The sequence below is a fragment of the Corvus kubaryi genome, unplaced genomic scaffold (assembly GCF_017639235.1).
Source record: "Corvus kubaryi isolate FWS band 111438036 unplaced genomic scaffold, C.kubaryi_AGA036_p1.0 split3-37296, whole genome shotgun sequence".
NCBI lineage: Eukaryota > Metazoa > Chordata > Aves > Passeriformes > Corvidae > Corvus > Corvus kubaryi.
This window is the reverse complement of record NW_024582086.1, coordinates 1,545,362-1,571,224: the sequence shown is the minus strand read 5'-3', so window position 1 is coordinate 1,571,224 and position 25,863 is coordinate 1,545,362. Positions and strand designations below refer to the sequence as shown.

General features: G+C 36.7%; 1 protein-coding gene across 1 annotated transcript in view; it reads left to right on the top strand.

The window, feature by feature from the left end:
• Positions 1-257: 257 nt before the first annotated feature.
• The window catches only part of LOC121658379 (atrial natriuretic peptide receptor 2-like), a gene marked incomplete at its 5' end in the record, with an annotated part of 37,418 nt that continues 11,812 nt past the window's right edge, over positions 258-25,863 (top strand). Inside the window, 15 exons of the mRNA XM_042015253.1 lie at positions 258-384; positions 3,220-3,352; positions 5,722-5,845; positions 7,814-7,918; positions 8,470-8,572; positions 10,137-10,282; positions 12,855-12,927; positions 15,197-15,344; positions 16,783-16,869; positions 17,141-17,284; positions 18,166-18,287; positions 19,940-20,081; positions 23,317-23,365; positions 24,299-24,403; positions 25,337-25,450. Coding sequence (XP_041871187.1) covers positions 258-384; positions 3,220-3,352; positions 5,722-5,845; positions 7,814-7,918; positions 8,470-8,572; positions 10,137-10,282; positions 12,855-12,927; positions 15,197-15,344; positions 16,783-16,869; positions 17,141-17,284; positions 18,166-18,287; positions 19,940-20,081; positions 23,317-23,365; positions 24,299-24,403; positions 25,337-25,450 — 1,722 coding nt within the window. The remainder of the gene's footprint in view (positions 385-3,219; positions 3,353-5,721; positions 5,846-7,813; positions 7,919-8,469; positions 8,573-10,136; positions 10,283-12,854; positions 12,928-15,196; positions 15,345-16,782; positions 16,870-17,140; positions 17,285-18,165; positions 18,288-19,939; positions 20,082-23,316; positions 23,366-24,298; positions 24,404-25,336; positions 25,451-25,863) is intronic.

Genomic DNA, 25,863 nt, shown 5'->3' with positions numbered 1-25,863 from the left:
GTTTCAAGCCAATTTCTGGACAGATCAAAATAACATACTGGTTGTGTTTGTATACCCCCAAGGAGCTACCTTTTCTTTTTATTATTACTTCTATTTTTTTATTTTTTTCTCCAGAAGTTGAAGACAGCAAAATATGCCATACTATGTTTCTGCATTTTGTTTGATTTCTGTAGAAGGATTACAAACTTAGGAGATGGAACCCATCCTTTTCCCGTTCTCCTACTGTCATTTTGACTCTATTTTTTTTTTGTTTTGTTTTGGTTTTTTTTGGTTTTTTATTCCGTCAGGTGATACTAGTGGAGGGGTGGCATGATTTAGATAACAAAGACTATCACTGTTGGCCCCTGGAAAAGCCAGATGAGTATAACATGCTGGACTGCGGAGGTGAGTGAGTCATAAAGAAAGATGATATCTTCCTTGGGGAATGGCTGAAACCCCAAAAGTGAAGTATTCAAAAGTGAAGTATTCATAATAATAGTTTACTCATGATGGATGTTATCTGTGGTAGAAAGCATCTAAATCAGTGACAGCCTCTCTTCCTAGAGAAATAAGTGAAAGAAAACAACTAGAAGATACTTCAGAGTAATTATTTGTCCAATATAACTTTGTTCCAATAGAAAAAATAATAGCAACAGCTGTATCCCTTTGCCCAGAGAGAAACTGAAAACATTTTCTTTCTCATTAGAAAACCAAATGCAATTTAATCCAAATAAAGCATGGAGGCAGTGCTGCATTGTAGCAAATGTACTTGCTGAAACTTTGTAGTGTCAGTTCAAAAGTGTATTATGCTTAATCAGTAAGCCAGAATGTAAAATCACTGATTCTACATGTCATACTTTTCCACCTGGCTCAAAACTGTTCCATGAGTACCTAAAAAAACCCTTAGACCTTTAACCACTTACTTCTGCCAGTTCCAAAAATTAATTTACATGATGAGATAACAAAAAACCAGAATAATTTTTTTCTGTTGGTAATTTATAGATGAAAAAGTAATTAAGGAGCAACTGAAATGAGGAAAATTCAATTTAAGTATAAGAAAATTTCTTATACTGAAGGGGTTATAAAACAGTAGAACAGGTTTCTCAGAAAGTTTGTGGCTTCTCCATTCTTGGATATTTTCAAGACCTAACTAGACAAAGGCTAGAGGAACATCCTTGGGATGACACTGCCTTGAGCAACACAGGCTTGGACGAAATGATTTCTGTAGGCACCTTCCAAGATCAACTCTTCTGTCATCTTGTGACTCTGTCACAAATAAATAACTGATGTAAAGGAACACTTTGTTTATGTTGCAAAAGGTAGGACTGGAGACAAACATTTAATAGGGTTTTTAGAAAAAAACCAAGAACACTTCAGAAGGCGATTCTAATAAAACACTCCGGGAAATATACTGCTGTGTCACACCCTGAGCTGAATGTTACGGTTAAACATTCTCCAATTAATTATTTTGGAACAATGAAGTTCAAAGACTATCTAGATAATTTCAACTAATACTTATATCCCTGTATGAATTGACTCTTGGTTTAACATTGAAACAGCTACTTATCAGTACAGATGCCTTGTTTAAATCTATTTTTATTAAGTACAAGGGAAACTAACATGAGCAGGTTGCTTAATTAATGTATACCCATTACAGTCAGTTTTAGAATGAACTTCAAGCTCTATCCTGCCTTTCTTTGTAGGTTTTCTTAGCCATTTTCTGGGCATTGCTAGAAGCAAAGCAAAACACATATACTGTAGCCTCATTGCTGTGGAATTAACAAAAGATCTTCAAAGCTTTTATATGTGGGAGTATTTACTGTTGAAAGAAGAGTTAGGTTTATGTTTTTAAGACCTTTAAAAGGAAGTAGAAAGTAATTTAACTAAAATTTATTCTGACCTTTTGTCTTCATTCTCACATATTCTTTGAAGCTCAACTCTCTTACCTTTTAGTAGAAATCACATAGTATTTTTTAAAAAAATCTTTGTATTATAGTTTTTCACTTAGTGTTAGCAATTAAAATGAGTTTTTACTTTTCAAGGGAGATGGGAAATAAAGAGGTTATTTTACAATTTGCCTAGTTTAATCTGATAAGAAATGAGGGGGAAAATAGTGGTTTCAGTATAGTGCAAGTGAAGAACATACTTGTTAGAACAAGTATGAGTAACAGAAGAGGTCACAACCAAACAACAACAAAAAAAGAGATCTCTTGTAAGGCAGGTTTACCGGTCCTCTGTGGAAGAAATTTAATACTTCCTGACAAACTGAGTTACATAGTTGCATTATGTAGGTAATTTGATGTGGTGCAAATTAAAACTTTCATCCAACAATAGAGAAAAAGGTAGGTGGATGGAGTGGGAAGACTTTGGTAGTGTTGTTTAAGTTTATGGATTTAAAACTTTTCCCAACTCTTGTCTCACTTCATTCTCAGACCCAGAGGAGGTAATATGGAGTCCCAGGGACAAGAGACATGATGGGGGTAAACCATCTTTCCCAGTTAAAATTGTGAAAATGGGAAACGACAGATGTCTGATTAGCAGTCCTTCTACTGTCCTCTGTTCTAGATGCCATATGGTTCTATTACATGAGAATGCATTCTTAAATATGTGGTATATATAATTTATGTCTCATGAGTTTAAGGGTTTTGGCTGAATTTTGTGTGTGGTAGAGTTGTCTGTTCCTCTTCCATAATAAGGTGTGTCTCAGTAAAAGCAGCCAAGAATTAAGAGTAATGTTGCCTGATCAAAAGAGGAAAGCAAATATACCGGGATGCCATGTACTGGAAACAAAGTTAGTTTGCTTAAGCTGAAGAGATGTTTTGTTACATTTCTCCAACGGCTTGATCTTTTCTGAGTGTCAGAATTCTTCAATAATGTGCTTTGGTGTTTACCTATACAGCCACTAAAATGCATGACTCTTTTTGGCTCATAAAAAGTAATGGAGGAATACTCTGAGGGTTATTCAGAGGGTAGTGAGCACAGGAACAGGTTTCCCAGAGAAACTGAGGATGTCCCATCCCTGAAAATGTTCAAGGCCAGGTTTGAGCAACCTGGTCTATTGAAAGGTGTCCCAACCCATGGCAGGGGAGGAGGAGCATCTTTAAGGTGCCTTCCAACCCAAACCACTCTATGATCCTATGAATAGATGAAAATCACTACAGAGGAAGTTTTACATTTGTATGTATCTGTTAAGTAAAAAAGTATAGGAAATATTCTGACCCATGATTGCGTTGTTTCTAGGACTGGAGATGACATGGGTGCAAAGGCCTCCAGAAAAGTCTGTGAGTGGGGAATCCTTCAACATTACTTATGCAGTCTTTGCTTCTGACAGTTTTTATCAATATGCTGTGCAAAATGGAATCCTTTCCCAAAGGTATTACTTCTTATAAAAATGCTGTCATGAGCATGAGTATATGAGGATTTTGTATGTACATATTCAGTAATATAATTGGAACACGCACTCGGGGGCTCTTCATTAATTCCTTCCATCTTTTGAGGTCTCTTGTGGCTGTGTTTGCCCTGCTATTTTTCCCTTTGCTCTCAGACCAGCCATCATGGCATGGTTGCCTGCTAGGTCAGAGACAGGGCACATAACTACTGTCACAGTGCAACTCTGAACATCACTTCTTGCCTTCTCTACACATGGAATTTACAGCTGAAGTTTAAGCATGAGTCACAGACTCTCTGTGTTATATACTCATTTCAATCATAAGTGTAATTGAAGTGCACAACATGGATATCAAAAAGAGATAGTCCATCCCTGAATCCATTTAATTCAGTGGTAAACCTTGCTTGATTTCTGTGGGATTAAAACCCCTCTGAAAGTTTATTTGTCAACTCACACACTGTGTTGGTGACTGTGGACATCACAGCAGTTAAATAGAGAGTATGTAGGGGTGCAACTACAGATCTACAGATCTGGACCTATAAATCCAGGGATAATACACTCCGATTTCACACTTCTGTGTGTATGTACCAATTCTCCATCCCTATACAGGAACACCTGGGACAGAGGGTGCAGCCCCACTTTCTGTGCTGTTGTGTAAGAGATGTTTTTGGAACATTTTTCTCTGCCTAAGTGTTCACATTTCAAAGTTCAATTTATAAAAGCTGTTATCCAGAGTTATTTTATTTCGTATTGAAAGATGATCCACAATCTATTTGCAACAGGAAAAAGTAGATATATTTTATTTTTTATCATCTATGTACTATGTTTAGAAACTTACTTAACATTTATCACATTTTCTGAAATGTATGGCTAGTAATAGTTCTGAGAACTTAACCATGAGGCAGGTTTTTTCACTGCTTGGCATGAATCTGATTTTTCTAGCCTTCCCAGGGAGACCCACATGCTCAAATCAGTAAGAAATTTGGAAAAGTGTGCTTTTTGTGTACTTATACATATCTTGAAAATAGAGAGATGGCAAATATTTTTAAAGAGAGATAAATCTATGCTGCAGTTTTGCAAAGGGATCAAATTTGCATCTCATTTTAACTAGAAGATTATCTGGTTGACACTAAAGGTTACAGTGGTTGACCCAAATACCCATTGTGTATGGCCATCAGCATAATTGGGTGAAGTCGTGATGAAGTTACTGAATAAAAAATGCAGAATACTAGATAAATTTTAAAAAGGAGCCCTAAAGAAAAATACATGATAGAATTAGGCACCAGCTTAATTAAGTATTTTTCTTAACTTCACGTATGATCTCAAAGGCTAATAAATTTTAGTATTTTATCTGTTTAGATGTTTTGGAGATTGACGTATTTTCATATCGTTTCAAATATGTCTATGCCCTTTTAAATCTGGCCATGAGTACAATCTATGTTAACCTAATCCTCTGTGGTTTTGTTTATTTGTCATCATAAACAGTCTTCTCATAATAAACAAAGCCTTCTGTCTTAGATCTACTCATTACTAGCTAGTACTTCTTTCATTAAGAACAAGCCAAAAAATAAATCCTGTGTTCTGGAATTGTTTTATAAAGATCCAACACAAGTGCGTTACATTTCAGCTGAACTGCAATTAATTCGGGCTGTATCTGAGTAAATCATGTTTACAGAAAACAATTTTATCTTACAGCCAAATTTATTAGGGTGATAACCACTGAAAGTATAACTGAGGAAACAGTGTTGCATCACACATTTCCAGGTGAATATATTCATCTTTCAGGAATAAGTTTTCAAAAGTCGTTTTGCAGAACAGTCTGTTCATAAAGTCTACGCTAAATTTGTGGTTTGGGAAACTGGATCTGATATCGTCCATTATACTTATTTTCCTTGGCAATTTAGATTGTGGAGCAAAGACTAGATCTAAATGTTCTGTATGAATCACATGCATAGATGAAGGTATATAATTGAAAACATTGAGACTAGAAGTAGCCAGTGACACATATGTCTGAGAGTAGAAGAAGAATAATGGTGTTTTTGTCTCTGTCAGATAAAGTAGTGCCGAGTAATCCCGCCTGGTCATTAAGTCAGGCTGGAAAGAGAAGTGGAGGCTGGTCCCTGCTTGCAGCACAGTATCTGCTAGATGTTCATAGTACATGGCAGTAGGCAGAGGTCCAGTTGACAAAAATCTCCAGTGCTCTGGGAGCATTTCAACCAGAAGTAAAACAAAAGAGAAGGAAATGATTCAACCCTGTTTATTTCACTGCATATGTTTTTGCTGCTAATTTCTCTGTACAGGATAAAGAGCAAGGAATGGATGTAAAAGTTTTTCTCTCTCTCCTGTTTGGACAGCAATGCCACTGCTGCAAAGGAATTCTGTGAGGAGCATGAATGTCCTGCCAGATGGAAAGATGCAAATGGGGACAACTGCTGTGTTTACCATGCCAACATTCATTCCTGTCCTTTAGCCTTCATGGTTAGTGTGATGGTGCAGCATCATGTGCTCTGTTCTTGCTACTGGATGAGACATCATTGTAATATCCAGGTTTAAGTTCATGAAGTATTTTTGTGATTACAATTAGACCAAATTTATATAGTTCACTATATATTCACAAATTATAGTTCACTAAAACCGTTGTGGCAATGTCTGTCAGCTTTAGAATTTTTTTTGCACTGGATGCTGAGGCTGCAAAGCGTCTGGACCTTTGGACAAGGCAGTCCAAAGAATCTCTCATTAGTGGGACCCGACTTAGATCACTGTGCAGCCAACAGAGAAAGACAGGTCACAGCATTCTAAAACAAACAGGGTAAATTGTCAGTTGGAGGTATTCCAGTCTCTCTGTTTTATAGAGAGGCTGTGAATAATTTTCTTGGATTACTGGAGCTGAGGGCGATGAGTATCACCAGCAGTGATTTGTAGAACTGAAGCCTATATACCCATGTCCTTAGATGGAATGGTTTTTCTCCATTGTATCAGAGCAAAAAAAGGAATCCAAATACAGGATAACAAAATTTGTTTATGTAGTGTAAGCAAGATCCATTCTTAGCCTGTCTGCTTGGCTTGTCCCTCTTTGAATGAATACTTAAAGTTCTGATTCTAAAAATACAATTTGGAACACCTTTAGTTTTTTTAATCTATGAGGTAAGCCTTACCCTGCATGAAAACTTCCATGCAGTTGCCCAGTTTTTCTAGTTAATCTCCCTTCTGGCAATGTGACACATTCTTTGTGATCAAAGGTGGTGTAATAGGAAGCCTAGTCTACACATCTTGCAGCTGTTTCATGTACCCTTCTGTGCGAAGATCTAATGACTCCACAACAGCTCTATTTTGCTTCTTGGCAGCCTATTCTTAAGGACCTGTTTTATTAATGATTCCCTGAGAGCCTTAGCTGGCACCAGGACTTCGGTTTAAAAGAGGAATCCCTGCTGGAATCATCACATCAAAATTTTTGTCTAGAGCCATCAACATCCCACCACGGTGGTGACCTCTCTATTATTTCTATTTTCACTTTTAGTTCTGCTTGGAATTAAGGTGTGGAAATGGCAAAAGCATGTTCACCAACATGCATTATTTGGTTTCTTCATAATAGTGTAAATGTTAGAGTTTCTGCTTAAAGGAATCCTAAGCCATTTGACTGTCATACAGTTGAATATCACTGCATAAGATTAAACATTTACTTCAAAGTAAGATTTTTCCATTCTTTGAGAGGAGTATGGGTTTTCATTGTTTTATTTTTTTCAGTGTCATGAGTTCTAAAAGATTTTATTTTGGTTAACGTTCACCATTTCTTTTGACTTGGTTTATTTCTTACAGTCCTTTGAAAGAAGTGTCTGAAGAATTATCTGGAGTTAGGAGACAGGCTTAATCCTTTCAAGTAAACAAAAAACTACAAGATCTTTGTACAGCCAAAATATTCCTCTGTGTTTGCACATGTAGGATGTTTACATCTTAATAGCTTTATTGAGAAATGCTCTGCAAACAGGCCCTAAAGATGTGCCTCCCTTCTTTATTAAAGAAAAAAGAAAGGAAGCTGCTGTGAGGGACACATAAATCAAAAGTGACACATAAATAAACCCCTTTGAGAAAAATATTAGAAGTGGAATATGATTCTGGTTCTGATTCTAACACAGCAAATCCAGAAAAAGGGAACCAGCTTTATAAGATCACTCATTCTATGAGTACACTACTGAGGCTCATGTTTTAAGAAATAACAGTATATGTAAGATCTTAACTGAGTATAGGATCAGTTGCTTCTCTGTTATTTTATCTTTTGTTTTGTTACAGAACAGTGTTGCTTGCATTTTGGCATTTAATAGCTTTGGTTATAAAACAGCACTTTATTTGCTGTTAGAGAACATAAGTAATTTTGAGAAAGTAAAAGAGGAGGAGCTAGGACTTCCATTGTGTTGTGGTTTAATGACATATTGAATATGTTTACTAAAGGCTAAAGGAGGAATATGTGGTCCATGGATCCCAGACGATGGTCAGATATTTACTCACACTTTGTCTACTGCTGGCAAAATGAGCCAAAGAAACTGGACTGCCAAGGTAAAGTATATTTATTGCATATAGGTTTTTACCCAATTTGCTCTTTCTGGAGCTTACTTGCTAGTAATTTAATTCAGTTCATGTACACGTTCCCCATTTCATTTATATGTATGTGTTATTGTACAAGTTATGCATATAGCTGAGTACTATCAATTCCCAACTGACTTGACTGGGAAGTACCAGCTTTACTCCTTAGGTAGTTAGTGGAAGGAGTGGGGATGGGAGGAAAACAAATAGCATAATCTGCCCACTTGAGATCCACACTAACAATACATTTCACTCATATGATCATTAGGGAGCTTCTACCTGAAAGAACTAACAGGAAAGCATACATGGCAAAATGCGTAGGGCTGACAGCCCTGCCTAGTGAGAAGAAGACACACCAGGAAGGGAATCAGACCAGTCTTTCTCACATGAGCTGTCTCTCCTGATTCTGAAAAAAATGCACAAATTCTTCTGAAGGACACCACAGTCAGTTAGTCCTCGTTATAAAAGCCTACTGTATGCAAGTGAAGTTTTGATGCTTGCTGGTTTGTTCACTTGTTTCACAGGTTGTTTTAGTTCATGTGGGTGTGACTTCTCTCATTGCACACATCAGAGTTGGGAGAATGCAAGCTGCTCTGGAAGCAAAAACCACAGTCCTTCCTGTAGTAGGTATGATATAAAATGAAAATGTGAGATAATTGCCTATTGACTGCAAATCTCAATGCTTTTATCTTTCATGCATGGTTACCAAGAGGAAAAGCAACTCCTACCCCAACCTTTCTTTGAAAATGTCTTCCTGAAATTCTTCTTCACATAACACTGAAATCCGAAAAAGAGTTTGAGCTTCTAACATGAGTATTAATCTAGAACAGTAGAAAACCACTCTTGTCAAATGAGTAAAGTCAAATACCATGATGAATGGCTTCAGGCACTACAAGGCTTGTCTGCACTTCATGGGAATGTGCGAATATTCCTTCAGCTAGTGTTCTGAGGATCTGGACACTCTTCCTCTGAAAGGGAGCAGACTAGTCTTAAACATATTGGAAAGGTAGAAATCCATATTGGTTCCCTTGTTCACATTAAAAATTGTTGCCAAGGGCATCAGTCTTTCATTCACTTTAGTATACCTGGGTGGAGGGAAGCAGAAATAACTCTTGCAATTCTGTTAGTGATGTAAAATTTAAAAAGTGGACTTATTTAGTAAATTAAACACACAACCTGAAGAAGGTTATTGGCTAAAACAGGAGTGTCATCACAATACTCTTGTTAGCTACTCTTCTGGATGTGTGAGAATATATTTCCCAATGTTGTGGAAAAAAAAGAAAAAAACCACAAAGTAAAACAGTGTGAATAGAACTATTTACCTGTAGAATTTTCTTCTTGTTTCAAAACAACTGCAGCTGAGTGTTCCAGGAAACTTAGACTATATCTGAGAAGAAATTTTTTAAAATGCATCTCTACCCCTGAGGCAGAAAGTGACATCTGTTATTATCTTGGTATTATACTGGAATTAATGAGGCTGAAACAGAATTATTTCTGAGCAGTGGATTTTTTTTTTGAGGCTTTTTTATTTAAAAAAATTACATAATGACAGACTAATACCTTCAGCTCACCTCTCAAGGCTGAAGTATAGCACGATACTAGTTTAGTCACAGAGGTAAAATTGAAAGACCATTCAAGACATGGCAGAAGGAGTTTTGTTATTTAAAACTTTTTTGGTTTAAATTACATCTGATACTGCTGATAATTTGTATAAGACCTCGGAGTAAAGTAAAGGAAATACTTGAAGTGTGGGTTGCAAGATTCCTTTCTGTAGTCCCCAGTGTCTTCTGCTGCTGCTGAGGAAGGGTCACTGGCTTCTGGGGATCACAAGGACTGGATTAAATACAAAGAATACAAAAGAAAATGCCAGCCTTGAAGAACTTCAAGTTTCAGAAAAACAACATACGGATAATGAGAGACACAGTAGTGATGAAGTGATTTATACACAAGACATGTCAAAGGCTCAGATGTAATTAACATTTAACCTGATCAAAGAGAACATGTATTACTTCAGAAATTCAGATTATTCTTTAAGTTGCTGGAATGATATCTCTGAATTCTTCAAAATTTGTTCTTTCTGGGGCTCTGAGGTTTCCCAGCGCAAGAACTATGTGTTTAAATCTGAATACAATCTTGTGGATGGATGAAACTGCCTTAAAATTTTCTGATGTATGTTTCCTTTTCTAATCAGTCTGTGGAGATGGCTTTTGTGAGGAAGAAGAAGGCTGCTCTATCTGTCCAGCAGACTGTGGGGAATGCCCTCTTTCTGTTGATGTTAGGATAGCAATTGTCTTACCAATATGTTTAGTTTGCACTGGCTTCATTTTGACAGTCATGGTAAGTACCCATTCTCTCCTATTTCCTTTCTCTTACATCCATGATTTTATAAGAGTGGAGCTCTCTCTTAGTAGAGGGAGAGATTTTCTTCTGCATTCAGCACCTGTGTGCTATGGAAAAAAGGAGAAAGAAGGGAAACAACTTTTAAAGTTTCCTTATGAGGGAAGTCACATTGTACTAGGAATTTTCATCCTGTAAGAGAGAAGACTGAGGTGGAATGTAACAGAGGGATGGGTAGATGATGGTAAAGGAAAAAAAGATTTTCCACAACATGGGAAGCAGGGGATGCCAGCAAAGTAAGAGTACTTTTCACTCAAAATAAAACTCTGTTATGAAATTGACTGCTTCAAACCCTATGGAGGTCAGAATTATAATTCAAAAACAAATTAGGTAAATTCATTAAGGGACTAGCTCCACAAGAGGCTAATCTCAGAGTCCAAATACAACTTTAAAAGCAAAACATTCAACTTTGGATATTCTCAAAAGAATAATGGGGAGAGGATAATTTTTTTTCCTGTTTTTGTTGGTTGATTTTTTTAATAGGTTTGTTTTCTTAGTGTAACAACCAGCTTGGTTCAGTTCAAAGTGATTAATTCTGCATAGTAATTATCAATTATTATAGCAGACTCATGAATGAAAAAAAGAGAATGAGGATAGAGGAGTGTATCAATATTGGAGAAGTAGTTTTGGGTGTCTGTGAATGAAAATGTCTGTATAAAGAGAAGAGAGTATGCTATTATGACATTATTTAACAGTGCTTCTGGGAAAGAGGATCTACATTCCTTATGTATCTGCATCTTTAAAAAAATGCATTTATGAGTTTCATAGCAGAGGTTGTCAGGTGAATATGGCAGTTGTAGAATCATTGTATTGACTATACTCGTAACATGTAATTTATTTAGAGCTTGGCCTCTGTATCCTATAAAACTATAGGCTCCTCTTTCCTCAGGGATTCCTTCTCTTTCCATCTTGTACTGCAGTTGCTGTGAGCATCTGTGGTAGGCAGCTGCACTGAAAGGGAATGAGTAGGAGAAAGGTGATGGCCCACAAATTGAGGTACTAAGGGAGGCCTGAATCACGTTATATTTTTTTGTCTTTCTGTGCCTCACTGTGTGGCTTTGTGAGGTAGGAACAGAAGCACTGTTGAAAGCTATTTGAGCATTCATAATCCACAAGGAAGTTGTGACAATGAGTTTGTAGCAACTGTCCTGTAAAACCATATGATCTGATAGAAATATGCAATTGGACAGACGAGAAGCTCAGACAGTTTTAGATAACTAGCTTTTTAGAAAGAGCGATGGAGTTTCTTGGCCTAGCATATGTTTATTTAATGGTCTTGTAGCAAAATTAACCTATTATTTCTGCTGGTTTTCTGTAGATTTGCAGTACTTTGGGGTTTTTTTGTTCTTTCATTTCTATATGCATATTCCTGCTAACTTCTTCAATAGCAGCATCGTGGGTTTTTTAAGTTTTACTGGTTTTATTGTAACAAGATAGGAAAGATTATTTTATCCAACTCAGGAATTGATATAATGTAAAAAGAACCATCTAGGAAACCAATGCCTTCTTTAAAGCCTCGAGTAGCAGAAAAGATTCCTTTGATATCAGTATCAAAGGAAGCAAGCCTAGTATTCACTTCTTGCTAATGTCTTTGTACAGTCATACCTTTACAAGATAAAATGTAGGGTTTTTTTCCTCAGAAGCCTTTTGAAATAAATAGGATGACTTGATTTTGATTCAGTGAGCTCTATATTTGTCACAATTTCAACCAGTATATCAACACAATCTCCACAACCTGTTCCTTGTCCATTATCTGGGCATTTGTTACCTGTTTCAATGAATGCATCATTCCTAGTATTAAATTCTGCATTATAAAAAATGGTATAATGATGGTAAAATGCTGCTTTGATTTGACATTTTGACATTGCAGTCATAACAACTGTATAATTAATCTGGTGCTCATTTGAAAGCATGTATTTACACTCTGTAAATGTTAGCTTTGTATGTCAGCTCTACAGAAAATCAGCTGTTAGGTCAATGCCTTCTTTACAAAGTAGCCACAGAAATCCTACCTAATATTCTTTATGAGAGAGTATTTGACGGAATATGGCCTAATTTGTAGTTCATGGGCTAATTCTATTCCAAGAAATAAGATAACTGCTCCTTATCTCGGGATTGGGATGAAGTGTGTTCTTGTTCTTACTTACATAGCACAGGGCACTTCCATGAGATGAGATGATGTAAACCCCTCATCTGATGTCCAGGCTGAAATGTAAATGCATAAATGTTGACAGTAATGGAGAGTTTGTATCCAATGCAAAAAATGACACATAATTAGTTCTGGAATATAGTCTGTACAGTTTTTAATATATTTATTAGATGCTGTTTTCTTCTAAGCCTGTTATTAATACTTTTGGTTCTAATGTTACTTGTAAGACATATGCTGGATGTTTACTCTTCAGATTTAGTTTGGATACTTTTAAGTTTTCATATTTTATAAAAATAATCTCTGATTTAATTCCTTCAAAGACAGGAGGGCTACATTAGGAATGATTTTGTTTTATTTTTGTAGTGGTTTCAATATCAGAAACAAAAGATGCTTTGGGATGAAAGCTGGATTATAGATTTCAACTGCATCAAACAAGGTTAGTAACTTGTAATTTTGATACTGTGATCAGTGTCCTTACTAATCTTTTAGAAATAATCTCAATTATATTGTTCATATTTTGAGGCTCTTGCAAAAAGTGAAGCAGTTTGAGAAAGACATATCCAATGTTTCATCCCTGTAACCTCTGTGAGATGATCACTCATATTTTTGTTTATCAAAGCTTTAGATGACAAAGTTATTTTAAACAGTTTCCTTCTTTTTATTTATGTTGATTTGTCAGTGGTAAAAGACAAGCCTACCCCAAAATAAACAGATAATCTCTGGAGTGGAACAAAATAAATTACAGTGGCTTCAGTGGATATATCTTTCTGTATAATTGTTCCCACTAAGTTGGCCTGGAATTGCACAAACATATTGAGGGATAGAGAACTATCTTAATTTCTCTCAGTGTATGATGTCTGTGGCAGACTTGCTACAGAAAGAAATTCATTTTGGCCAGAAGTTTGGAGGGTTTTTTTTCTATTTTATCTTCTGGCTATAAACTATGATTTAATTTGTTTAATAAACTATGATTTAATTTGTTCTAATTAAACAAGTTAAGAATAAATTCAGGTGTTATTATATGCTTTACCATGCGGCACTTAAAATACATATAGATTATTTACTTTGCTGTTCCTTGATTTAGCAGAAGGAAAACAATACCTAGATCCTCAGAAAGGGTAAATCTGTAGAAATCTGCTGAAGTTGGTAGGTCTGTGCTGATTGTACACTCTCTCATTTTCTGTCTCGGGGACAAATTGCTCAGCAGATGTCTGCTTTATCTGTGTTCAGTTGTGTTGCCAGTGTCAAGATGTTCTTGTGATAATATATAGTAGAGATACTTCCAGCCTTAGACTTGAACATTAATTTCTGTATACCTTTGATAAGATATTGTTGTTGTGAAGAAGAAGAGATTTTGGCTTAGAAATTAATTTGATTACAGGAACCAAAATTAATTTCAATCCAGATTATTGAAAACAGAAATGGAGAAAAGTGTTCTTCAATATAACAAAATGTAACATGAGCAAAATTTTCAGCTGATAGTAAATTAGAAAATGCCATAAGCATCACACGTGAGAGGGAGCAATAGAAAGAGACTGAGGGAAATTAGAAACATGATCAAAAAATAACACATTAAAATTAATTTGGAAACTTCAAGATGAAAGATGTAACTTTCTTGGAAAAAAGCCTGCAAAGCAGCAATACTGTTTAAGACCTAAGAGTGATGGTTAACAACTTAATGAGGACTGATAACATTATAAGGTCACAGACACTATATCTTCTCTGGATAGAGTTGTTCAGAGCTACCCACAATGGCCTGAAATGCACAGTTATCTGAATGAAAACACATCAGCAGTGCTGTACCCAGGGTATGTAGCACTCAGTGTGAAAAAGTAGCCTTGTTTTCTTCAAGATAACGTCTTTTTTTGGTGTATTGCACCATATATAGAGATATAGATACATATGCACTCTTATTCTTAAAGCTATCTCAGGGACCCGTAATGTATTTCTGGGTGGAATGCTGTAGAAAGCTTCAAATGTCAATGCAATTTTGAACTGCATATGGATAATACTATGGTGTGGGAACATGGCAGTCCTGATTCAAGGTGAGATGCTGAACTTCCTCAGCAACTTCCTTAGCAAGATATTTCTACCAGAGAGAGTTGAGAGGTCTCAGCAATTCTGAGACTAATTGGCTAAATCTGGATTTTAATTGGAGATGATGACACGATATGTAGTTCATTAAATTTGTTTTGCAGTCCATTTTTTTTACTGTGACCTGGTCAACAGACATTAAAAAATGTACACTGAGATCGCTGGGAGTTTTTTCCTCTTACTGTATTGTTGCTCTTCTCTGCCTTCTCTCTGGTGTCAGAATCACTTCCCACATTCCTGTACTTTACAGTCCCTAGGAGCTCCAAATAGACTTGTTAAAGTATGGCACAGGGTTTGCTCTCCTTCCGTGGGTTCTGTCCTCAGCTTCTATGTAGCAGCAAGGGCTAATCATCTCAAGAGCAGAGAAATAAAAATTGCATCAAATCCTGTGGTTTAATGAGAAGTATCTCTGGCAATAAATCATCTTTGAGACTTTTTTACACTTTTTGCAGCAGTCACATTCCAAGCAATGGCTTTCTCTCTTAAGTATTAACAAGAGCAGATAAGATGCAAAGATTTTGAGAATTCTTATATTCGTTTGCCTCTGGAGTCTCCACCTGTGCAATAATAGGAACCTTCAAGTGCCTTTTCTCATCCCACAACCCATTTAGATTGCACTATATGGACAGCAACAGGAAGCATGATGAGTACTCCCCCAGCACCCAGTGACTCCAATGTCAGTTGTGTTACTGCTCTGAGCTCCTGCACAGCAGCTGCCAACATGTCCAGGAAGAAATATTTCACCCAGACTGGGAGATAGTAAGTCAATATGTTACTCATTTACTGCAGTGTCTACTGTATTATGGTTTCACCTTGATCTCTGATTCTTGCCACTTTACATTGATAAGCAGTGAAAAAGCTTGAATTTATCTTGTTAGGCCAAATCTGATAAGTTAAGATCACCATCTGACTTCTGCACCACATATTGGCTGCGGAATATTTGACATGCCAGGCTTCTGGTTTGGTTGTGATTCCTCTTTTTCTGTTAGGAACTTGTTAAAATGTTGGTGCATAAGATGTCATGCATCCATTAATGAATGGCCCTTGCTGTTTCAAATGTATCTGAAACTAAGGCTTTTATGCAACTCTTTTTTGTAAAATGCAGGCAGAGAAAGCTAGGTTCTTTGCACTAAAGAATGACATCCTCTACAGTAGCACACAGAAATCTTTTCCTTAAACCAGCTGACACGACTCAAGATTCAGAGCATTTCAAGTCTGAATCAAATTATAAAGGTGCATATCATGTAACTATAAGGACAAATGGCATAGCCATATCCTGCTATCCAGAAAACAGTTTTTCCCATAGAAGAGATAAATTAAGGGGTAGGAGCAGAACACATGCAAAGCAGTACTTACCATTTGAATACACAGGGAAGTATCTGTGCTTTGCAGGATAAAGTAGCTTACTTAGGATCATTGGCTGGGGGAGCAAGTGCCTTTTCAGCATAGATTGTGGAAAATCACAGCCACTTCATTGATGAAATACAGTGTCCAGCACTGATATTTTTTGCTTCTTCTTTCTGAATGGTGACATTTTCTTCATCATCATCATCATCGTCATCATCATTTTCCTCAGATGATTCACAGTCAAAAACATTCATCAAGGGTGAAAAATGTAAGAATGGGACATTCAGCCTCATTGGGGAAACACCTACAACTGCTACACTAGCCACCTCATACTCTGTATTTATATGGTGGGCACCACTAATATTCCTGCAGGTATCTCCACTGTATTCCTTTACTCTAACAAGGAAAATTGCTTTGCTCTCAATCAAATTCAGCTGCTTCTTTGCTGAGAATGCTCAATCTCATGAGAAAAAAAGCATGTTAAATGTCAGTGCAGGATCTACAGAACAGTAGCCAGAATTAATGGATAGCAGGGATGTGGCTGTATGTGTTTCTCTAGCTCTGACATTCCCTTTGCTGCTACTCCATCATCAAACTGCCTCAACTGACTCTAGCACTCACATTCCAAATGTTGGCCACAGATCAAGATTGCTTGAATGTAATCACTAATGCTTCCTTTATCAAAAGAAACAGGATCCTGTCCCTTGTCTTGGATTCAGATTTACAGCCACATATGGACATGCTTAAATTCTCTGCCTCATCTCTAGATATGAAACTGTTCCCCATTTGTGTATTGCTGGCTTGTGAAGTTGTCCTAAAACTCTGTAAACAGCATTTCATTCTGTTTCAGTGATGGTAGAACAGTGGCCATAAAGAAAATAATGAAGAAGGCATTCACGCTGTCTAAAACCATACGTAAAGAAGTAAAGCAAGTGAGGTAAGAAGTGAAATATAAGAAGTGTATGTTCTTCCATTTTTACACTGGTTTTTTAGGGCTTAAGATTTTTCCAAACATGACTGTAAATTCATATTCCTCTTTCTTTCAAACTTTGCTTGAAAGAAAGAAAAGATCGAAATTTCCTTATGTCTGTTTTACTTTTTTCTTTACATTGTGAGACAAGGTGCTTGGTTTTCCAGTTACACTAAAAAACCAGGAGGGACATCTGTGAAAATTTCTGTTGTGCTGTGATTTTTGTTGATTTTCACAGGGAACTTGACCATCCCAACCTCTGCAAATTCATTGGAGGTTGTATAGAAGTTCCAAATGTTGCCATTGTCACAGAGTACTGCCCCAAAGGCAGCCTGAGTGATGTGCTCCTCAATGAAGATATTCCTTTGAACTGGGGTTTCAGGTAAAAAAATCCAACTTTTTAAAAGCTAAATGACATAGACTGTGCTATATGCTATTTAGGACAAAGTGTTAATTTTAGATAAAGTTCTTGTGTAGACAGGCCTGTACTGTGATATAAGAAACAAGAAAGAAAGCAAGAAAGCAAGAAAAGAAAGCAAGAGAGAAAGCAAGAAAGCAAGAAAAGAAAGAAAAAAAATTTGAATGTCTAGTCCAAGTTTTCTTCTGGTTTTTTGAGAAATCATATGTTTAGTGCTAGCAATGCTAAGCCAATGACTTTTCAACTCTTTCTCTAGTTATACTGCAAAACTATTTTAAAACCCTTTTTTCCCATATAACTTTATTTTGTTCCCAAATATCTTAGGCATCCCTATTTAACTAAAATCCACTGCATCTTTGTTTGGGAAGACATATTGGTGAAATGGTTAGCATACCTACAAATGCTTTATTATACTTACCAATACTGGAAATGAGCTCACATTGTCAATGAAACTTTCACAAAGGCAGTGACATCGTTTTTTGAGATCGGTTGTCTTGATATGCCCATTCTGCTTTTGCTGTATGCTTGCCTTCAGCAAAGAAAAAAAGTTTTCAGGAAGGAAATCTTCCAAATAAAAGAGAGGAAGGTAATAAAATTGTTTCACTTGTAAACATGTGAAAGTACTTCCAAGGATACAAAAGTACTGACAATTTCTAGAATAAACTCAACTGTCTTGGCCTGTGAGCTCAGGGAGATACGGGTTTTCAAATAGTCACCTTAAGTGTTTTGGAAAAATGAGCATGGGAACACAAACTGAAAGCTATAGTTTCTGTAAACTTCAGCAGGCTTTGGAGCTATTGTTGAGTGAAAGTGGATATACTAGCTCACTGATTTTTGACTTCCAGGTTTTCTTTTGCTACTGATATTGCTCAAGGAATGGCCTATCTCCACCACCACAAAATGTATCATGGACGGTTGAAATCTAGTAACTGTGTGATAGATGACCGGTGGGTTTGTAAAATTGCAGGTAAAGAGGAGACTAGAAGAAAATTCCAAAACTGTCCAGCTAACCCCCTAATTACAGATTTCACACTCAACACTCCTCCCAAGTGCTTTCATGTTGACGTCTCATGTGGAATTGCTGACTGTACCAGACTTCACTAGCAGTGCCTTGTGCTGAAGCAAGTTTCATGTTACATTATCAAGTCAAGTCATTTAGTATATGTCACTGGTGCACATTTCAGATCCCACAAACTATGCAGTCTATCAACATCTGAGCAGAAACCGCCTCATTCTCAATTTTGATACACAGAGAAACCTGAGGTATGGACAATGGTGTAAAGAACTATAGCAATGCTGAGTGATTGGTAAACACAAGGTAGTTTAATGGAGAAAAGCAGACTCAGAGCTTTAAAGTCTTGTTCACAGCATTGAATTGTATGCTCCCAGAGATGGAACTACAGGTCAGGTCTGCTCTTGGTACAGGAAGACAGCCTGTGGGAAAAAGAAAACCACTGAAAAGTCTAGTTTAGTTTGCAGCTGCCAAAGGGAATTAAGGGAATGATCATCACTTCTACTATTTTCCCAGAGTAGTCATCATCCTCTCTAACCCATAGCCATCCTAAAAGCACCAGCAACAGATTTGTTTTTCAGTGGTACATCCTATGACTAAGGCTCCTACACAGGGCCAGGCCTGCTTCTCCAACTCCTTCAGTATCCTTTTGCCTTCAGAACTGTCTACTCTGCTTGAAGCCTGTTCTGGAGAAACACATACAAATTAGACTTAGTTCAATTACATCAACTGCATCACCTTAGCACAGCTCCTCTCAATTAAATAGGATCTCTGTGAAATCACTCAGCAACTTCTGTTTTGATTCTGTTCTGCATCAAACTGTAGTGTTTTCAAATTTTCATGGTTTATTGGGATGAAATAATGTCAAACAAACCTCATAAATAACAAATGTGGGAGGTATTTCAAAAATGACCTCCACATAAAGATTCAATCCCTAGGAACGTCTTAATTAGAGGTCACTCCAGGTAAAACCAGATATCTGCATCCAGCCTTTGCATACACTCAGAAGAGTGCTGTTTACATAAGAAAGACAGCAGAAGTCAGTTGTTTTTTCTCCTTCTTCCTGATTCTGAGTCATATGCTAAGAATTCCTTCTATGTTAGGCTAGAAGTATAGACAGAAAGATATTTCACATCTACGCTGCCTTTGTTCTGATGTTGTTGGTGTTCAAGTAATGCCCACCATCTGATTTTCAGTTGTTATTCTGTCTAACTAGTAATTGCTTGAGCAGCCTGCCACCAGAGATAAGGATCAAGGGACAAAGTAGAACAGAAACCTGTGTTTACATGCTAACTCTTGCACTAGATGAGACTATTTGCTGAATATAATTTGATAAAATCATAAAATAATTCTGATTGCAGTGGGTCACGTAGTTCCATTTCCCTGCTGTCCTGCAGTCTTGCCCAAATATTTGGTTTACCAGATGCTATGTTTGCAATAGTTTAGGGGGACAAGACCACCCAGACCCCACTATTTCTAGACTTAAGATGTGTATTTAGAATAGGGAAAATTAATTTCTTTGGACTAACTGTGTTACTATCTACTACTGCACATGTTTCAGGGAAGTATCCACTGAATAGTTTGCTTCCTGTTTTCTTCCATTTTAGATTATGGCTTGCAGTCATACAGAAAAGAAGATTCTCCTGAGGGATCAAGTTCATCCCAGCAGCATTTGATACAGATTTACACGGCTCCTGAAATACATTCTCTTTCAGATTTTGAACCCAATTCTATGTCAGATGTCTACAGGTAGCTAAGTTTTCCTGATCTCACTTTTACTAATCTCGAGTACTCTTTAACAATTAGGCTTGGTGTATTTCTGTTGTCACTCCAGGTATATGTTTGATTGTATTTTTAAAAGCATTGGTCCTGGAACACAGAACAGCATAGATATCACAGGATCTTCTCTTTCAAGGTAGATAACCAAATACTGAATTCACTGACATTATTTAAAAGCTGAGTTGGCCCAATGATCTGTAAGGAGTCACTTGACCAGTAAAATAAAAAGGCATAAAAGTCTGCTATTATCTAATTATCCTTTTTTTTCTGTTGCTGTTTCTTATGAAAAGCAGATTATTTTCAATAATGGCGATACTTCAAAAGTTAATAGCATCAATGTTCTAGGATGTCATACAGCACATATGCACCCTGTAATTCTGTAATTAAATGTCAGTACATTATGTTGGGGCATATACACAGTGTCAATATTTGGTTTACAGAGGAAAAATAAAGTGAAGGGAAAAAAAATGGATGCACTAGTGAATAGCTGCATTCCTTTCCTTTTGAAAGCCTTTATAGAAGATTGCCTTCCAGTGGCTTTCCCTGCCAGTGGTGGATTTCTTCTATCCAACCACTCTTCAGATAACCAGCATTACAATTGTAAACAAATGTCTGCATATACAATGTGCTTGAACATCATTAATTTTTTTCCATTCTATCAGATTACCTGAGAAAGAATTTGAAGTCTCAATAGTATTTGTGCTCATAGGCTTAAATATATTCTTAGAATTTGCTTCAAAATAATTCAGCTAAGGCAGTTTGAAATTCTGTTGGTATTTCTGGCTACTGTCATTTGTCCTGTTGATGGCATGAAGATATTTTTTTGCTTTTCTTTAAACCATTTTTATACCTTTTTACAACTTCTGTATTCTTAGTGCTTTTTGCCTACATTCTTGCACTTGTTTGTCAAGCTAAGAGACTAAACACTTTAGAAGCTTCGTAGCTAGGGATCAGTGTGCCCCAGCCCCCAAGGTCCTCTCCAGAACATATTCTGTAAACCGAGATAGAACCATCCAGGGGAAGGTTCCTTGGGGAGGGGGGCTCACTTGAGCCTCTCACTGGGGAATCTTTGACAGAGATGCTAATTAGTAAGACCTATAATGTTATACCTGATCTATTGTGGGTGTGCATTGTGGTGTGCATTGAGGTGCATTCGACCTGGATGTAGTGCACCTAAGGATCCTTAAAATAAATACCGAGGTAAAACCCCTTTTTCCCTTCTAACTGTGTTTGACTCTTGATTTTAAGACCAGGAAAAGGCATCACTGTGTTTTCAATATTAAGTAGTCTTAGAAAGAACTGTGCTCCAACTAAACAATAATTTTATGATTGTCTTATACATTCCAGTTTACCATTGCCCTGCAGCCAAAATGCATCCCAAAAATTGTTTCCTTGGCTTGTCTGTTCTTACACTGCTCCTGTTCTGGATAGATATCATTATCTGACTTCGCAGGCAACTTGGCCTCCTGAAGGCATTTCTTGCCGAAGGTTCCCCTTTAAATAGTCCTAAGATCTGATTTGCTCATGTCATGCATGTTTACAATGAACTTTTGACAGATTCAGTGAATGTTTCCTGGATTTATCTTGCTGTTCATCCACATGTCTGGAAAAAAAGGGCAACATGCAGTCAGGGAAGATAGAGAAGTGTCCTGTACTATTGAAAGGGTTGTCTTCTTATCTGGGCTTTCTTTAGAATTTGCATTTTAACAAATTTTGAGCAGGAGATAAGCCTTCCTGATAGCTGTATTTGGCCCCACTGGCCAGGCAGCATTGATCCAGTCTTGAAATCCTCAGTTTTCATCTGTGCAAAAATTCCATTAATATTCCTGAAGGTAAGGCCCAAATAAAAAATGAGTAGAAACTGCAGGAGTGGGACTTGTAATTTAGTGGGCTCTTACAGATGAATCACTTGCTTTTAAAGTTCTCTAGGGAAAGTGTTGGTCAGATGGGAAAGCTAAAATGGAAATGAGAATAGGAGGGAGCATGAATGTAGCTCCTGTTTTTAGCTGAAGAGGCTGTTTCCAGTCACAGTTTCTCTTACATAGATTCTTCTTGATTTGTAATCGTCATATGAATTTCACTATCCACAATGGATAGTGAATTTTATTGGGCAGTGCTGCTGAAGATGAATTAAATCAATATGACTTTGTCAGAGTTACCATCATCTAATTATTGTCCTTGAAAATCTGTTTCAGCTTTGCAGCCTCCCGAGGATTGGTTTTTCTTTCTTCCACCAATCACCACAAAATTAATATAAAAACCTCATCAGATTAATTTCTAAATTATTCATCATGTTTTATATGCATTATTTTATTTTCTAATCGTGGTCCGCAAGTGGGGTGAAAGACCAATGAACATATCCTGCTACCAATAGAATGTCTTACGGAACAGTGCAACCATTAGCAACACAACAGATTGAAAACCAATATTCTCCAAAAAGTAAATGTTACCAAGCTGAGAGGCATGCAGGGTAAATTATTACACTGTTTCACTTTATAAAGAGGTAAAAGCATCTTTTTCCAGCCTGTTGGCTGGAGGAGGTGCTTGCTTTTAAGAGATCACTGTTCTAAAAGATCTCCAGTGAGTTCAGTAAAAAGACTAAACTCTGTTTTTACTGTCTTTTTCCATTCTTCATCCTTGGTGAATGTATTTGACCTTAGTTCAACTGAGGAAGATAATGATAATGAAAATATAATTCAGAAGGAACAAGCAGAAATGCTTACTATAAAATATGTCCTCTGGACACACTGTGTCATCATAGACTTCATGGGCATTTTCTAGAACAGTGATCTTTTCAGTGGCTGAGAAGAAGCCACTCCTCCAACTGGTGATTCTGATGAACCTGCTCCTGCCCCTTGACTGGAGCAAAAATCAGACCTCTATGTTTAACTGGTAGGAATTATGTATATAAACCTGTACATATCACCTCTGGATTCCATTAATTCTTACAGAGAAAATTGCTTTGCATCAACCTCAAACATCTCTAGGACTGATAACCATGAGAGAGGGATGCTATGAAACTTTCAGTAACAGATCTTTGAAATCACAAAGTTGTAATAAGTAGCAGCACCATTGCCATCCTTCCTATTGGGATACTGGGATTTCAGACACAGAATGGGGAAGAATAAGAAATCATGAAAAGAAGAAATCACTGTCTCAATTAACTGTTATTGCATTAAGATTTTGCTTAATTTTTATTCTGCAGTTATGCCATCATTTTACTAGAAATTGCCACAAGAAGTGACCCTATGGCAGTAAGTAAAGACAAATTATCTTTGGAATTTGCATGACAACTTTGATTCTGTTTCTGCTGAAGACACAAACCAAACTTTGAGTTACTGCACCTTTGAGTTACTTTTTGAGCATGCATTTTCCTCATGATTTTCTGGATGCCAGTTCAGTTCCCATGGAACATGCAATCAGGGTTTCCTCATAAATCTACCAGTTTTCCCTTTCAGAGCTTTGAAGAAGAGCATATGATAAAAAAATGTAGCTCTAAAACTGCCTTTTGATTAGTTTTGTGAGGTTTAATGGCTAGGTGGATGCAGGGAGAATGTATGTATTAGCATCTTCGTCTTGCTCCTGCTTCTTCCTTTTCCTGCCATTTACATGCCCTTTTAGTGGAATCTTGCAGTAATAAGAATTACCTAGAAAAGCAAATTAACTGCTCTCCATAAGGAAAATGTCCATTTTGCATGTGTCTTTTGATCAGTGCTAAATGGCATACACAAGAATGCACCTTGAAATTGAAAACAGATGGTCTGGATATGTAACCATGTTCTCCGAAATAATTTGCTTAAGAAAAATTGTAACAATGAACACTTGAAACTGCTATTTTTCCAGTTCTGATAGTTTGTGATAATAGACTAATGTAGTCCTTTTGGTTTCTTAAACGTTTCCCAATATCTTGCCAGGTTTTTTGTTTCAAATGTTGTTTATGTCATATAAACACTGAGATTAAAGCCTGTCAGCCATTAAAAAGCTTTTAGACAAGGTGACCCAGTTTTGACTGGGTTATATGTTTTTTTATCCTTTTTTTTTCCTTGTGCTCTTATATAAAAAAAGCTGACTTAGAAGTGATAGGGAAGATATTATAAAAGTGATGATGATAATAGTAATATATTTTCAGTGACTGGGATGAGAACCATAACACTTGTTTCAACATTGTTTAATCCCTTTTTCTCTAGAAAGATGTCATGCATTCAGCTGAATATTCTTGGTGCCCACCTTTGGCAGAATTAATTTCAGGAAAGACTGAGAATTCTTGCCCATGTCCCACAGATTATATAGAGGTGAGTAAAATACAATATTGTGTACAAAAGTCCTTTATTGAAGTGAATTTACAACATGTCATAACAGTTTTATGGCAATGTTACCTTTGATAAATATAAATAACCTAGAAATGAAGAGGTACAAGTACCTCAAACAACGCAAAATGAAATTATTTAATATCCGTAATAAAAACATGTCATTGTGACAATGAAAGATTCAATTGTCCCCTCAAATTGCCAGTGTAATACATTATGTTTGTAATATTCAATCACTGATTTTTGTGCAATTTCATTTTATTATAGAGTGTTGAATTTCATACATATTTTATGTTAGTAATATCTAGCTTACTGACAGAGGGCTTTCAAATAACGAAGTCTGTCTCAGGCAAATTATGAGTTTGGTTTGATTCTTATGCAAAAGTCTTTGTCTTAGTAGCCTCAATAAAGTACACCCCCTCCCAGTTTAATTAAATCAGAAAAAGATTGGGTCATCCTTATTTCAGTTTCAGTGCAATATAATTCAGCTTTGCTGGTTTGTAATAACATAAATGTAAAAAACTTCTCATTAGTAGCACTGGATTTTAATCAGAAGTTAACGTTCCTAAGGGGTACTTCAGCTCTTAATCTTTTGGGAATTTGTGTAAAGACAAGTCCTCTGAAAACAGTATGTGACTCCAACAGTGTAACACTGTTTTACAGCACAAGACAAGAGCTTAAGCAGTGTTCAGCAGAAGGAACGTGTATATCTTACTATGATTTCCCACAGCAGCATTTTCATGAACTAATATCCTTCATTCAGCAAAAGCCTGTATAACTCCAGAGACTTCAGTACAGCTGCAGAGAGAGCTTCACACAGCCAGCTGGCACCAAGAGAACAGTAGTGTTAACTTAAAATACTGCTTGTGCTTGGAATAGTAAAAGCTGTGTGCTTTTCTCACTCTTTCCCTTCTGCAGTTAATTGAAAGGTGCAGAAAAAACAATCCATCCCAAAGGCCTACATTTGAACAAGTCAAGAAAATGTTGTACAAGATGAATCCTGTTAGCCCTGTTGACATGATGATGACTCTGGTAAATTTAGCTTTTTAATCCAATTCAATCTGCTCACTCTCAATAACTTTCACCTCCATCCTGCAGAGGTTTTTTTGATCTTATGCCCCTTGTTTGGTCAGAAAATCCACAGCTATTTGTTCTGCTTTGTTGGGGCTGATTGTAGCTGCAGCTCTGCTTGAAACCCAGCTTTCCTTCTCATTCAATTTTTTAACTGTTTCAACTTCTTTGGGGTTGAACTTTTTTTTTTTTGTCAATCAAATGTTGTTTGCAAACTATATTCCCCCTTTCCTGTGGCTCAGTGGTCTTACAGTACCATGGATATAGAATACCTGCATGCTACAAATACCATGTTTACAAATAATTTTGAGCAGAGTATCTCAAGCCCATCATCAGAGAAACAAGATTCCTGCCTCCACACACTATTGCCTCAC